The 16,317-nt window shown below is 41.3% G+C and overlaps 2 protein-coding genes across 3 annotated transcripts; one reads left to right on the top strand and one right to left on the bottom strand.

The window, feature by feature from the left end:
* Positions 1-8: 8 nt before the first annotated feature.
* On the top strand, positions 9-11,635 carry rad54l2 (RAD54 like 2). 2 transcript variants are annotated; one of them, XM_017435488.3, is made up of 22 exons: positions 9-147; positions 1,147-1,342; positions 1,596-1,905; positions 1,986-2,122; positions 2,234-2,368; positions 2,481-2,713; positions 2,814-2,996; positions 3,102-3,235; positions 3,318-3,514; positions 3,608-3,950; positions 4,066-4,243; positions 4,335-4,577; positions 4,674-4,792; positions 5,092-5,210; positions 5,502-5,601; positions 5,682-5,887; positions 5,981-6,156; positions 6,811-7,007; positions 7,238-7,422; positions 7,548-7,637; positions 7,721-7,813; positions 8,137-9,122. In XM_017435488.3, the coding sequence occupies exons 2-22, from the start codon at positions 1,195-1,197 to the stop codon at positions 9,120-9,122; spliced, it is 4,512 nt and encodes a 1,503-aa protein (XP_017290977.1). In that variant the 5' UTR covers positions 9-147; positions 1,147-1,194. The 2 variants fall into 2 exon arrangements, with proteins under 2 accessions (XP_017290977.1, XP_037831240.1); XM_037975312.1 differs by lacking the exon at positions 9-147 and having other exon boundaries at positions 1,195-1,342; positions 8,137-11,635.
* Positions 11,628-14,588, bottom strand: LOC108247380 (cytochrome b561 domain-containing protein 2). Its single transcript, XM_017435448.3, has 3 exons — positions 14,096-14,588; positions 13,966-14,003; positions 11,628-13,107 (listed from the first exon to the last, which is right to left on the bottom strand). Exons 1-3 carry the CDS (start codon positions 14,226-14,228, stop codon positions 12,604-12,606), a joined length of 675 nt encoding a protein of 224 aa, XP_017290937.1. The 5' UTR covers positions 14,229-14,588; the 3' UTR covers positions 11,628-12,603.
* Positions 14,589-16,317: the final 1,729 nt, after the last annotated feature.

Here is a 16,317-nt window from a genome sequence, read left to right as displayed (position 1 = left end):
TGCGGGGGCAGTATTTATGGTCACACTGGAAAAAAATGGAAATGAGCAACGTTTGTCCCTTCATTTACACACTTATTGTACTTTTCGATTAACTATTAATTGTGTGCACTAGCAGCCTAACTTCTTGAACAATAAAGCGTGCAGAAGGTAAGCTCAAACAGCCCCTTGATGCTTGAGAGCAGCTGACGCGCTTTAATTAGCCGAGTGTGTTAGCAATTTAGCATTAGCTGCGTTACACCCACACAATCAATGTTAGATGATTATCTCTCACAGCAACATCGAGCTGATCGGTCCCGTTTTCTTCCAGCTCACTTTGCAGCCACACACCACTGCTCGCTCACACGCGGAGGCTACGTGTGTTCCCGCTGTTGAATCTGCGTTCATTGTTGTGTAATTAGCTAACTTACATGTTTGCATTTCAGCCTGAGGAAAACAATACAGTTTGTCCGCATGCAGCCAGTTAGCTCGATATTTGTTGAGCCACCTAACGAGAGCTGATTGATGCTCAGTAACAACAATAACACGGAGCACAAAGGCTGCAGAGGTGGCTTCATGCTAGCTGCTAGCTGCTTCTGTTCTCTCGAAGCCTCTCAGGGGTCAGCAGCCTCCGTTAAAGGAGTCAGTTTTGACCCTTTTCCGCCAAATAAAATTTGGAGTTTACTTGGCCTTATAAGTAAAAATATTATGCCTTCTAAAGTTTTATAGATGGACAAATGTAGCTTGTCACGTTATGAAATTTAATAACTACAATAGATTGTTTACTTCTGCATTTAAATCGGGATCTGTTTTGAACTGATTTGGTTTACATGTGATTAGACCTGTTGATGTTTTGCTGTTATACTGAGATGACTTTTTGTGAGTTGGGTCTTTATAAATAATTTTTTATTTTATTTATAAAAGGGATACAATTACTCTTTCTTGTGCAGACTTTGTTTAGAATTGTAGTAATTTAAAGAAGGCAAACGCAACAAATTAGATAGCTTGTTGGATAGTTAAATATCAGTTACTATAAATACTCAAAGATAGGCCTTTACATGTTTAATCTGCTTAGGGTACAAATATTTCATGAATAGCAGGCCTTTATGTCTTATTCCCATTGTTATAAAAATAAATTACTTTTCTTTTTGTTCTATTCCTGTTGTTAAGCTCCTGATGAAGGTGTGCAGGTAATATTTGAGAGCCTTGCAAGACAACATGTCTGAAGAGGCGTTTTCAGAAAGTGACCTGGAAGCAAGCTCTGAGAGTGAAGTGGAGTGTATGGAAAATGAGGAAGAGGAAGACAATGAGGACATGGAGGTTGATGAGGACGAAAACGACGGAGATGATGAAGACGATGGTTTTGGTAAGTAGCTTTGTTTTTGTAAGCAAAGATTTCGACATAAACAGTGTTGCTATGGAACAAGCAGACAAAAATGGGGAAAATTTATACAGAAAATGTATATATAATCTACATTGCCTACATCTGACAGATGAAAGTGAGCTGAAAGTGGGTCATGCAATTGGGATTAGGAAGTAATCACTAACATTGTGGAAAATCAACAACAAAATGTCTGAAAAGCAAAGCATTATTGAAATTTTGTCTTTCCGTATTCAAGACCAACCTGCAAGTGTCCAGAGCCGAACAGACGAGACTCAGGATGGCCGGGACGACTCTTCAGTTTGCTCTGAAGACGCTTCCTCAAGACCTCCATCCCAGCCTGCATCCCGTCCGTCCTCCAGGGCTACTTCCAGACCTGATTCTTGTTCTCAGGCTCCGACCAGCCCCGAGAACTCCAGCCAGAGCAAACCACCTTCTATTAAAACCAAGAAACAAAAAACCTCTAAATTACCCAAATCGTCAAAGTCTTCAAAAGGCTCCAAACCTTCCAAACCATCGAAGCCTGCTCACATGAGGAAAAATATCAGGTGGGTTTATTTGTTTGACATTGTTTTAAGGAGCGTGTTGGACTTTAAATGCTTAACTAGACATTTTTTTGGGCTTACAGAAAGGTGCTAAAGGAGGATCAGCTGGAGGCTGGGACTAAGGCAGCTCAGCAGGAAGAGATGGAGAGGCGGAAACGACTGGAGCAGCAGAGGAAAGAATTCCCTATGCCTGCCTCAGTACTCCCAGATCCTCAACTAGGTGATTAATATATCCATAAATTAAAAAAATATATATATTTATGGATCACACCCTTTGTTATACCTTTGTGATACTTCAAATCTAAATGCCCCCTTTTCTCTTCTGTAACAGTGGAAACGGCAGCTTTGTTAGCAGAAGTATCTCATTTAGTCCCTGCAGTCCAGTCAGATGTGATCTGTCTGGACAGCAGTGGTGAGGAAGATGAAAAAGTGGAGGCAAATTTGCCCATGCTTGCCATTAGAAATGGTAAGGAAGGTGCTAGCTTTGTGCAACTTTAATACTCTTTTTTTCCAACTGATTTTAAGCAACGTGAGATTTGATTTAGTCCCTAACTCAATGTTTGGTAATAATGGGACAGATGTAATAGAGCTCAGTTCAGGGGATGAGGACGCCCTGCAGATAAGCAGCGAGTCAGCTGACGAGGATGCTGAGGGCGCCACTGGATCCGAGGAGAGCAGCGGTGCACACATCAATGATGCACTGAACATGCCTGATGCCCAGGGTCAAGTGTTGGTGAATATCAACCATCCTCCAGAGGAGAAAGATATTTATCTCGCCCCTCAGCTGGCCAGAGCTGTCAAACCTCACCAAGTATGACTACTCTCTAGTTCACAAAATGTAAAGTTTCAGAAGCATCACAGTGCAGCATATGTTATCATGAATGTTTTTTGTTTGTTTCTTTGTGTCTAAGATTGGGGGAATCCGGTTTCTCTATGATAACCTCATTGAGTCTCTGGAGCGGTACAAGACCAGCAGTGGCTTTGGCTGCATCCTCGCCCACAGCATGGGCTTGGGCAAGACGCTACAAGTCATTTCTTTCATCGATATCCTTCTTAAGAATACTGAGGCCCACACTGTGCTGGCCATTGTCCCTGTGAGTAATCAAGCTGTAAACATGTTACTTGGAGCACACATTTATGCTCTCAAGAGTCACTGTGTTATGATGATAAAACCTCCTTTTTTTTTTTTTTTTCTTCAGGTGAACACGCTGCAGAACTGGCTGACAGAGTTTAACCTCTGGCTGCCACCCCAGGATGCCCTGCCCCCTGACACTGACCCTACGTTCATCACTGGCCGCACATTCAAAGTTCATATTCTCAATGACGAGCACAAGTAGGTGACATGTTGGCATATGAACGGGGCAAAGTTTTCACTGTCAGGCATTTGTTATTCATGCTGACTGTTTGACCCGCAGGACAACAATGGCCAGGGCCAAGGTTGTGGAGGAGTGGTCCAGAGATGGCGGTGTGCTGTTGATGGGTTATGAGATGTACCGCCTGCTGTCCATGAAGAAGAGCTTTGTGATGGGGAAGAAGAGGAAAACAAAGAAGCCTGCTGGACCAGTCATCATTGACCTGGATGAAGAGGATCGACAGCAAGAACTTATGAAAGGTAACCACAAGAACATGAGCAACAGGACATTTTGACTCTATTGTTGTTTTTTTGTTTTTTTTTTTTAATCTCAGGTTCATTCTTTCTTTTTAGGAATTGAAAAGGCCATCACACGGCCTGGCCCTGACGTGGTGATTTGTGATGAAGGCCATCGCATCAAGAACTACCACGCCAGCACATCGCAGGCCTTGAAGAACATCCGCTCCCGGCGCAGGGTGGTTCTGACAGGTTACCCGCTTCAAAACAACCTCATCGAATACTGGTGCATGGTGGATTTCGTCAGGCCGGACTTTTTAGGCACGCGGCAGGAGTTCAGCAACATGTTCGAGCGTCCCATTCTGAACGGTCAGTGTATGGACAGCACGCCTCAAGATGTCCGCCTGATGCGCTACCGCAGCCACGTGCTGCACAGCCTGTTGGAGGGTTTTGTTCAGAGGTGAACTTTTTGTTGCACTCAGAAATTGGACATAATAATCAAATGTATACTGCTGCTGGAAGATGTTTTTTTTTTCTTTTTTTAATGCTGCCTGTGCTGCTTTTCTGGTTCACAGACGAGGTCACGATGTGCTGAGAGACCATCTTCCAAGTAAGGAGGAGTTTGTGATCTTGGTGCGCCTCTCGCCCATTCAGAAGGCACTGTATACTGAGTTCATGAAGCGCTTTCGAGAAGCGGGAAACAGCGGTTGGCTCGGTCTCAACCCACTCAAAGCCTTCTGTGTTTGCTGCAAAGTATGACTGATTTTCTCTATTGTTTAGCAGTAACAAGTTTGACTTTTTTTTTTTACAACAGTTAAAACCTGTCTCTTCTTAATGTTCACAGATCTGGAACCACCCAGATGTCCTTTATGAAGCCTTGCAAAAGGAGAACCAGGCCAACGAACAGGACCTGGACCTGGATGACATCACCTCGGCCAGTAACCCTCGCTGCCCTGCTCCCAGCGCTGGTCTGAAGACCAAAGTGCAGGACTCAAGCAACAGCAAAGTCAACAACAGCCTGCCGCAACTCAATCCTCCAATCAATCCATCTCAAGACAGAGCCAATCAGGTCATCACATATGAATGGGTATGTCATGAATAAAGTGCCATTTTTGTTGTATTTTTCTAGTTGAGCTCAACTACTAATTAATTAGGTTGAAAATGTTAAAATGTTGTTTCTCAGGCAAAGGACATAATGTCAAACTACCAAGTTGGAGTTCTGGAGAACTCTGCTAAGATGGTTCTGCTCTTTCACTTGATTGATGAAAGTGTAAGAAGAAGAGACAAGATTTTGGTCTTCAGGTAAGTCCTCTGTCCTGACATTAAATAATAAATATTAGACTTTTTTATATTGAGGTTGAGAAGTAGAAGAGAAAGAGTCACCATTTGAAAGGTCAATGGTTCAATCACTCCTTTTCCCAGTTCAAAATTAAAGTGTTGTTAATCCCACACTGTCTATTTCTGAATGAGTGGATCTATAATACACCTAATGTATTGCACAAAAGATGCTGTAAGTTTAACAACTGATGCCTGTTTTCTAGCTTTATTTAAGAGTGTGCTTATTATACTTATAATTTTTTTTTTATCTGTGTTTTCTGTAGTCAAAGTTTGTCCACCCTGACGGTACTCGAGGACTTCTTATCAAAGAGACCTATGCCTGAAGGAATCGCCACCTCTGACACCCAGAATCCAAACTGGGTTCGAAACCTCAATTACTACAGTGAGTCGTCTAATCAGATTTTTTTTTTCAAACAAGCTGCATTTATCAAATTGTTGATTTTTATTTCTTTGTCTCAAAGTGCTCCCGTTTCACTGTAATCCAGAAAAAATTATGTTGATGAGCAGTTTTTATTTATATAATTTACATCATTAATAAGTCCTCCAGTCAGTTTACTTTTTTTGGAGAGATGGTAGAGATTTATCAGAAAGGTTAATGATTTAAAACTGTCATAATTTTGTTGCAAGTTACCAAGAGTTAAGAGCTGATGTCAGTTTATCCTTCTGTCTGCAGGACTGGACGGGAGCACATCTGCTTCAGAGAGAGAACGCCTTATTAATCAGTTTAATGATCCAGAGAACACAACAACATGGGTTTTCCTCCTTTCTACCAGGTCTGTTTCCATTCTACTCGTTTTATCATTTCTTAAACTTGTTTTATCATGTAGGTTTATCATTTGTTTGTTTTTTCCAGAGCGGGCTGTTTGGGGGTAAATTTGATCGGAGCCAGTCGAGTCGTTGTGTTTGACGCATCGTGGAACCCCTGTCACGATGCCCAAGCAGTGTGTCGCGTGTACCGCTACGGTCAGAGGAAGCACTGCTACATTTACCGCCTCGTCTGCGACTTTACACTGGAGAAGAAGATCTATGACAGACAGGTCTCCAAACAGGGCATGTCTGGTAAGAATCTCTGCTTGTTTACTGATTCAGTGTGATCTGGTGGTTTTTCACTTAGTCAGCGAACTACAAACATTTCCCTCTATCTTTTTAAAGACCGTGTCGTTGACGACTTGAATCCAGTGCTGAACTTCACCCGTAAGGAAGTGGAGTCACTGCTGCATCTTGTAGAGGAGGAGCCTGAGGCTGAAAAAGTCTCGCTGGAATTCCAAGAGGACTTAGAATCAGTGATACATCAAGCTTGTCAGCTTTACCCAAACCTCATCACAAAGGTACAGCTGCATGAAAGATGTTGTAGGTCTGTATTTATGTGCATATTTTAGAACCTGCCAGGTCAATTCTTGTTCTGTAGAATTCTGTACTGCCCTACCTAAGTGCATGAGTAAATATAAAGAATAAATCCTTAAACAGTTTGAGAATTCACCTGTTGAAGGATGTTTAGAGTGTTTGAGAGACAGATGTGTAGAGTTGGTCCTGCTCTAGTCTTTGGTCCTAAAACACAGACATCTTTTCAGTCCTGAAAGGCTTTCACTTTAGATTTTACAGCCGCTCTTGCAGATATTCTCCTTCTTATAAGCTGTAGCCAAAAAGTCAAACAGTAACATCTTTAAGTTAAACAAGAATGAAACAAACTATTTGTTGGCTCTAAAACAGATTCTGATCAATAACCTGGATTAAACCTGAGGTCAGAGTTCTTTGCTTTGTGTTAGACTCAGATCTCAGCTTTAAGTCCCACATCAACAAAAACATACAAAAACATAAAAGTTATTAGTTTTACCTCCTCTGCGTTGCCCTCTTATTACTTTTAGAAATGACTTCATGAGATGATTGTGAATCCCAGATCACTTGTCAAATAACTTGATGTCATCATGAAACACAGCTTTGTTAATCTAACATTATACTTTTTGTTCCATGTGTCTTTGAAGCCACCTTTCCACCATGAGTCACTGCTCGTAGACCGCAAGGAGTCAAAACTGACCAAAGCAGAGAAGAGAGCTGCAAAGAAGAGCTATGAGGATGAGAAACGAGCCTCCGTACCTTACTCTCGCCCATCATACGCCCCCTATTACCCAACAAGTGATCATGCGCTTGCGAGCATAGCAGCCTTCAACCAACGCGGCTGGTGGGTTTCAGCTGCTTGTTTTTCCCTCTTCATTGAGGATTCTTTGTTTCTGGAATCCATAAGTGTACACTGAAATAATCACTACTGTATTTGCAGCTATAAATTCAAACAAAGCAGCTATTTTTAGGCTGCACTTACACTTTTTTTTCCCAATGGGTTTCTAACACACTAAATACCGCTGCTGAAGAATGTGTGCGATTGTCTCACAAGCTCAACTCTTATATTTCCAGGCGTCCCCTGACAAGACCGGATGACAAGCCAGTAGCAAGTGTCAGGCCCATCCAGTCAACGCCAATCCCAATGATGCCTCGCCAGGTCGGCATGGGCATGTCAGGCTCCAGCCCTGCAGGCAGCCTCCCGCTCAACTTCCTGCAGAAAGCTGGAGTTTATGTGCAAAGGATTGTCACCACGACTGGTATTAAACTGTTTTTTTACTTATTCTAAAATAACTGATATTGGCATGTCAGTTCCCTCACTGAATGTTAGATTTTCTTCTACTGCAAATATTTAGTCTGATTATCTTTTTAACCGGATTTACAGATATTGTGATCCCTGGACCCAATAGTGCAACAGATATTCAAGCTCGCATTCCTGCAGGAGAGAGCATCCACATCATCAGAGGATCGAAAGGTATTCGCAACGACGTGCTGAAGACCGATTCTCTGCATATATAAATAAACCACTTAATTCTCATTGGGTTTTCTCTGACACAGGTACTTACATCAGGACGAACGACGGAAGGATTTTTGCGATTCGATCTGGAAAGATGAGCAGACCAGTGATCGGGGCGTCTGTTCCTTCAAGAGGTGCAAATTTATTTTTCATTTTTGTGTTCTCCCACGTATATTGTAAAGATGCACAGAACTTATACACCCTAAAAGAATGGGTTCTTGTGCTCCTAAAAGCTTTTCCACCATTGTTTTTGCTGCATGACAAGTAAAGCCTGTACATCTTGAGTTTGAACTATGAATGTGATTTAAAGTAAAGTACTTCAATCAATTACTGCCTTGTTCATAATAGCTGAAGACAAAGGGGTATATTTCACCTAATAATGCTGTTTTTGTAATACTCCCTAAAAATAAATTGCATATCAGTAGGAATAATGGCATATTTTCTGTTATTCTTTCAGACACCCAGGGCTCCTCGATCCAGCCTGTCAGTAACGGTTGTTCATCGCCTGTCGATCACCAGCGACGCTCTCCTAACAGTGATCAGCGGCCTTCCTCTCCTTCGAGCTCTGAGATTCTCAGAGAGCTCAGCAACTACTCTTCATCCACTGGCGCAGGAAATGAACCGTCGTTACCGTCAGACGTGTCGTCCGCGCCAACAGGAGATGGAGGCGGTTCACAGGCTGGTGATCTCAGGAGGCAAGTCGGTGACGACCTCCTGAGTTCAGCGTTGGAGGTGCGAGGCAATAAACGCAGGCGTAACGAAAACCAGGGCAACAACGCACAAGCGGGAGGCAAACACACCTCCGCTGCAGCTCATTTTCCAGGTCTGCCCTTGGGTTCAGGTGGGCTCAGTTTTCCACCTGTGGGTCTGAACTCTACGCCCCTTCTGGGGAACCTCAGCCACATGAGCCAGCCTCTTCTAATGGCTGGTGGTGGATCGTCGTTCCTTCAACCTCCGGGACAAACTCTGGCTGACCTGCAGTCCATGTTCCCCTCAGCAGGTGCAGACTTACTGAGACAACCTGCTACAGGGAATGGACACCTTCCTACGCCCTCTTCGTCGTCTGCTTTCTCCTCTGCATCCACCACCATTCCTATGTCATCTTCACCCTCAGCAGGAACTTCTTCTTCCCTCCCGTCTGCGCATTTGCCTCCATATTTAATGAACCCCAACATGGCTGGTCTCCTTTCTCCAAATTTCCCTCTCGGTTACAGTCAGTCGCTTCTCTCTGCACCAAGAATGTTCCCCACCACTCTCCTCTCGGGGACGGAGGGATTCTCCGCCCCTAACTCCAACTCTGCTACGTCTGGCTTCCTCTCCCATTTCAACAACCCCACTTCTAGCCTGCTGGGGGCCGCTCTGACCCAACCAGACAGACATCCGAGTTCAGTAAACGGAGGGGACAGTTCCGACGACGATGTGATAGAGGTGACGGGACAGTGACATTTTAAACAGCCCCACGCAGTCCAGCATGTTTTACCTAAGGCACATTAGGAATGGGAATGAAAATACAAAAATGAACTAAAATCTTTATAATAGCTAAAGAAAAAATAAACAAGGTCTGATTGATGATGAAAAAACGATTGTGTGTACGGATCTAAACAGGTTTAAATGTATAAATTACATTCTTCTCAGGAAGCAAAGATGGATAATCCTAAACACAAACAACTCGATCAAGCTGGCAAAGTTTCTGCTAACTGACTGATGTTTTGGCTCTTTTATTCTTCAGTCAGCTCTGAAATAAAGTCTAAATTCCCACTCCTAATGCTCTCAGTACACATATGGACTCTCCCCTGCAAACGAGGGAATCATCTTAAGACTACAGAGTCAAGAGTAACAAAAATCCTTATGCTGAATATCACAGACTTGTTCGGCTGGCGCAGCAGATCAACGGGAACAGACCTTTGTCGTACGAGGACCAGCTGAAACCTTCAGGGGCCGTGCACAGCCTCTGCTGCTACGTTTTTACTCAAGGTGTCGCCGCGCAGAACTTCATGTGAAAATGTGTTATTAAAACTGTTTAATGTTGGATTTTTCCGGTGGTATATTGCTGCGAAACAGTTGGGGACGCAGACGGATTGAATTTGCTGCACTCTCCTGTTGAACGCTGACATGCTCCTATTGTCACGAGTGGTTCTTTTATAGTGAAAAAGCTGCGAAACTTCACAGTAGATAATGGGGTCTTAGTGTTGGTCAGATCCACAATATACAGAGGAAATCCTTCGGGGCTTATCTTTAAAACCAGAAATTTTAGGTATTCAGAGCATATTTTAGTCTTTAGCAGTTTGATAGACATTGTAGCATCCCCTGTTGAAAAGATGTGTGACGCTATAACTCCAGATGTTCATACGTTGTAAATAACAGTCTTTATCATTGTTTATATTGCAAGTCAAAACTGTGCAGTGTGTAGATTTTGGTCGTAGCGAGATTGTTTAATATTACAGTAACTATCATGATGATAAACTCGCCCCAGCTCTAAAGCTGGACAGACAAATTTATGTTCAGTTGAATCATTTGCTTTGTTTCCCTTAAAACTAAAACGAATGTACTTTCATGTTAGCCTTCGTCAACACAGGGACTGGGGACATGGATTTGTACCGTGTGCTTTAAGTTTTAGCCTTAAATAACTACAAATGGTCTTGAGTTTTAGGATTTATATGTGGTACCCATCTGCTTTTTATCGGCCTGTGAGAGGAATCAGTGACAGACGTTTAGAGCAGACACGGCATCGTGAATACGAGCAGCAAGGGTGAAAGCCAAAAGGAGCTCAAACCAAGGAGTAATGTTACTAGCTCATTTCATAGATTTTACCTTTTGTTTGTTTTTTTATGGGGCTTCTTATTGAAGTTCCCTTATCTCCCTTTGGTCTATGATCATTTAACCCACACCCCATATAAGAATTTAAAGACTTTTCAAAAAACTTGTTGAGAACAAACGTTACCAAAACGATAGGAACGATTACATCTGCACAGCCTGGGAAGGTGAAACCTCAACCTCAAGTCAATGTAGCCACAAACCATCTAACCAGATAAGTTTGATATATCCGTAAAACTGCCGGCGACTGTGGCACAACCTGCTGGAGTTGATGCGGGGGCCTTACAAAACTGACGGTGCCATTTCTCTGTGATCGCTGTTCCCTTAGACGCAGTGCGGTGTGAGTAGCTTCTGTCGGTAGTGTCCGTTAGTGTAGGTACGCGTTGCATTTGGGAGTTTAGGTGCTCTTCTCTGTAGCCGTCCGTTTCTGTGTTGTCATGACGCTTCGAGGTGTTTAGATTTAGGGAAGCCCCCTTCCTCTGTTGGTAAATTAGGCTCGCTGCAGCAATTATTAGCCTTTAGGAAACACTGGATAAGCTGAGACAATAGATCATTCCCGATGAAGTTACGTTTTATTTATGATTTCTTGTGGGGATCTTTTGGCCCTGCAGTTTAAAGTACTGTTCACTTTTTTTTTTCTTTTCTTTTTTTGCTCTCTCTGTCTCTTCAGCTGCTTCATTTCCATCGAGGATTTTGTGGTTTTCTTCATCCGAACCTGTGATTCAGTTTGCTTTAGATTTGAAGGTGGCGCTAGTACCTTGTAAAAGGATCATTTCAGCAGAGGAGCTGTACAAGATGCATAATAGTGATCCCGTGTCTTCATCTTTACTCTTTTTCAGTGATGTGGAAACACCCCCTTTTTTCTTTCCTCTGGAATAATGACATTAAAATCATGTTTTTCATGATTTCTTACTCATTCGCTTCACAGTTGTGTCCCTAATTCTCATTTAATTGTCTGAAATGTACTTATTTATAATGAAAAAAACGTTTTTGTAACCTTTTTTTTTACTTTTTGTTCACTTTGATCCATTAATGGCTGATTCAGTAAAGATTTCATACCTGCAGCCTAAATCAAAGTTAAAAAAACATAACTATGTGATATTAATGTTATTTGAACAATAAAACACTCTTCTATTGCAGTGTGAACTGGTTACATAGAAAATGGCTTTATTTCAGAACATATAGTTTTATTGTGACAATGTGTCATTTGAAAGGCTCTCATCACAAAGTATAAAGTCAAACATGAGGGTCATCCTGAACTTTATCAAACGGTGCAGTTTGGAAGAGTTTACTCCCGTAGTTTTCCAGGTCGGTATTCCAGAAAGGAGGTTTAACAAACTCTGAGTTGACTTACCTTCAGAGGGTTATATTACTGAGACAAATTAGAAAATTTGACTAAAAGCGATTTTGATATCTGGTTTCATGAAGTAATTCTGCTTCAGTATCAGTCTGATTGGTTAAAACTGAACTCACGTCAGACAGCTGCTTCAGGTCGATGACGACCAATGGAAGCTCAAGTTTTCTGCCAGCAAGCAGGTTCCCTTTACAGAGTTTGTTACCGTGGTAACAAACTCTGTTTTACTTACCTAAACTCAGGGATAGCTTACTCTGAAGTTTCAGTAAACCCGCTTTCTGGAACACCCCTCAGATATATCGAATGCAATTCTGAAATGCAGGCTCACGTTCAACGTAAACGAAGCTGAATCCGCCAAAAATCACGCGGAAGATTGAGTCTCATGACAGATCTGTTATAGGCTGGCTGTAAGGTAAACAAATATGGCTGGTGGGTTTAACGTTTGACCCTTTTTTTCAGTCATTTCAGCTCTTACCGTAGGTAAACAAACACACTTGGTAGCTGACATCCGGTCACAGATTTTGCTTATAAATTTTTAATTTTAAGTACACATTATTCATTGATATGAAAAACATTGTGTGGATTTTGTTGCTTACTTAATGAACTTTTTGTTTGGTCTTCATGACTTTAACTTTCATCAAACATGCTAAAAGCATTAAGCAAAAGCAGATATTTTGCAACCTGATATAAAATATGTAAACCCTGATGCAGCTGCAAGAAAACGGCTTTCTTTAACTGTCCGCGGTTTGTTTTCTGTTAGGACTGCAGCCGCTTTTTAGCAGTGTAAGCGCTGGAGACTTTGTTCATTATGATGACAGCGCTGAGAGCAGGGCACAGTGCTGACAGGTACCAGGCGTATTCCCCGACGGACGCCGTGAACCACGCAGAGCAAAGCCCGAGCAGCAGGCTGGCGCTGCCGAGCAGGTAGGTGACGAGTCCGGACGCTGCGTGGTAGCGCTTGAGTTTTGCGAGGGACCAGCCTTTGGCGAGAGACGGATAAGCGAGAGGCGCAGCTGCCAAAGACTGCCCACCGACCGCGCAGACCGTCAGCAGGCCCAGCAGACCGTGCCACGAGGTGAAGTGGGCTTTACCGTTCAGGCGCTTGTTGTAAAAGATGGCAGCCAGGCCCAGGGCTGCACAGACGCAACAGAGGCTCTGCAGGGCCCAGTGAACACGGCCTTTCGTCTTGTGTGGAAATCTTTTGATGAGGGATCCGTGAGGCGAGAAGAGGAGGATGGCTTCTGTCATGAAGAAGCCAAACTACAGGCAAATTAAGAAAAATAAGATCAAAGTAGTTATTATTTCATGATCTCATTGTTTTCCTGAACAATTAATGGAGTTTTTAAACTAAAATCCTGTTTTAAAAAAAGACACCTAGAAATACAGACAGTACAGTAATTTACAAATCAAGTAAAATCGAATGTTTATTTAAAAATGGTACTAACACCGACAACAAATTCCTTTAACAGGTGGTTTTAAAAGTTTGGTCAGGGATGTTTTAGTCATGACTTTAACAAAACTTTAACAAAACTGAAATAAATTGCCCTTTGAAAGAAAAATGTTTTGATATCAAATCACAACTGCTCAAAACTCTGGGGCCTTTTAAAAAAATAAAATGAATACTGATATGTCAAATGTTCTCAGGGGATGACAGGTCAGCCAGTTTAGCACTTGACCTCTGACCTCAGAGATGCTGCTGTAGAATTTGCCTAATGCAGCCTGAAACTGTCTTGCAAAGTATTTTCTAAAAATACATTATAATAAAACTAAACACCTAGAATTTCCTGAAGGAATGCATGTCACCCACTGGTTTTGATGCCAAAGCTTTAAACTAAATTTATCTTATGCTGAGAAATGATGGAGTCGTAGCCACAGAGTGTGCTATTTTTGTGTTGGATGATATTGATTAGATGTGGTGGCCATCTTCAACTGGGTTGACTCTAAACGTTAATCAGATGTAGATGTGCATCCAATGATTGCTGTCTGAAGGTTTCATTAAAATCTGTCCAGTGGTTCATGAGATATTTTGCTAACAGACAGAGCTGGCTTCAATTAGTTAATGGCAAAGTTTAATAGAAAGATCTTGCACAATGGGTTAGTGCGAAGAGTTTAACTTACAGCTAGAGTCATTAGGAAAGGATGCCATGAAAACCAACCTGCAGAGGGAGAAATTTAGAAAATGTAGTTAATGCTTTTCAAAGAGGAAGAAGGACGTAAAAATGGCTGAAGTTTAAGAGGGAGGACTCACTTGTTCCAGGTCGAGACAGAAAGGCAATAAACACAGTAAAGAAAAAAGAGACGAGATGAATCAGCCCTGCCGAGACTGTTCGGGTAAAACCGTAAAACCGAGACTCAGATTCAGTTTCTTTGTTGAGGACCATACTGGTTTAAATCTTCAGCAAGCTCTGGAAACCGGAAGTGTATCTGCGCCCTGTTTGTTAGCTGCTGTCCGGTTTTATTTCTATTTATTTCATTTAGTTTTGCTTCATGTAAACGTGGACAGGACAAGAGCCTTCACTGAAAAAACAAAAACAAAAAAACAATCATTGTCGCATAAATAACTTTCACAAACTTGATCCACGTCACCGGGATGCTGCCGCTGCTGCTGACCCACAGGGGGAAGTTTAGCTTCCGTTTAGGATTTTCAAAATAAAGCTCTGATATAAACACATCCGCTCCCTCTCTGTGAATTTTTTTCTTTCTGATTCTGGGGCTTTACTCTTCCTATTTGTTTTATGAAAATCTTTTTCTTTTCTTTTTTTTTTTTTACACATATGCTGTCGTAAAACTAGATTAAAAGACAGCGCTAGAAAAAAAAGAATAATATCACAATAAAAGAGGAAATATGGCCAAAAAATTGGGAAACCCATTAAAGTTTACTATCTACTGGGTAGGAAAAACTTATGAAAACACTTTTCATTTATTAATTAATTAATTTATTTGTTTTATTATTAAATCTTAATTTGATGGACAGTATTGTTGTTAGGGATAAGGTAGTTCAGTTCTGATAAAACATTCACTTTGTTGTGGTTCTGTCTAAAAATAGAAACCTTCTGACTGAGCCGAATAGGTTTGCACATCTAATTTAAGAAACTTTGGACTTGATATAAGATCACTCATTTATATTTAGTTCAGTGGAGAAAATGTGTTATTATCTGCATTCAACATCAAAAAGAGCTTAAAAACTTGAAAGATAAAAAGTATTCATCAAAAACATCAGACCACTACAGGATATATTATGTATGACGAAAATGATCTTAAATTTATCAAAGAACTATTTCAGGAGATGATCAGATTAGACAGTAATGTTTTGCATCATTACGTTTTATTATAGTGCTCAAATGTACTCACAGCAGATTCTTAAATAAGTCTGGATTCATTAGCCAGACTTATTTTTAACTAAATTAATCAGAATGATTCATTTTCAGTTGAATTAATCAGGTTTGCAGCTGAGTTTAGCCCCAGAGCAGATGAATCCAGTCGAGTGTGTGCTTCACATTAACGCCACTGCACACAGTTACTGTCGGTGGTTTGACCTCTTCTCAAGCCTGTATAGATATACTGCATCGGTTTCAGGTGTTTCACTTCATATGTAAGAGCACTAAACAACTATGTGAATTTAAAGGGCTTTCACAAGTCACACAGACCAGATTAGATTTATTTTTATTTAAAAAAAAAAAAAAAGGATGAACAAGGCAGACGTGAGAAGCAAAGAGCACACAGCTTCTTCAGCATCTTCTACATCAACAAGCTGGAGCTTCATCCTGAAAAGTTTTGAAAGCGTGTCTCTAAATCATAGAGGAAAGTAAACCTAAAATTAGGTCTTTAATCACATTTGTTAAATGTGCATGCTTGAATTCTGAATCCAGAATATTCAAAAAATAAAAACCAGTTCATTTCGGTCAGCTTAATTAACAAGGATCTGGCTGAAGAGGAGATTTCCTGTAAGTTTCATTGAATATGTTTGGTGAGAACCAACTCCACATCCAGCAGTGCTGAGCTGTTCACTGGTTATTGTGCTCCAATTACTCTGTAATAAGCTTGTGACTCTGCAGGCCCACGACTCACTGAGCCCTGCAGCACAGAGAACAACAACAACAACAACAACAACATGCCCATTCAGGACATTCCTCTCCTCTACATCTCGTTCACCGAATGTAGATCCTTGAAGCAGTTTGAAGTGGAACAGAAGAGCAGGGAGATTAATTATGTGCTTTTGGATAATCATGATGCTGGGTTTTCCAAAATATTTGGACAGTTTTATGGTTCTTTTTTGTCTCTGCTTACATGATATTTTATAAATATAACTTTTCATAGAAAACATGCACTTAAACACTTGGAAGTTTGTGAACTTCAATAGTTTGTCGCCTGAAAACACGATCAAGGTTTTTTAAAGCAGGTAAAAACAACTTTGGACACAGACAAAATAAAATGTAATCAGTTTATTATTTTAAATGTTTCCAAAAATGT

This window comes from Kryptolebias marmoratus, linkage group LG4 (genome assembly GCF_001649575.2).
Source record: "Kryptolebias marmoratus isolate JLee-2015 linkage group LG4, ASM164957v2, whole genome shotgun sequence".
NCBI classification, from domain to species: Eukaryota; Metazoa; Chordata; class Actinopteri; order Cyprinodontiformes; family Rivulidae; genus Kryptolebias; species Kryptolebias marmoratus.
The sequence above is the reverse complement of the archived record's forward strand: the minus strand, read 5'-3'. Positions and strand labels throughout refer to the sequence as shown.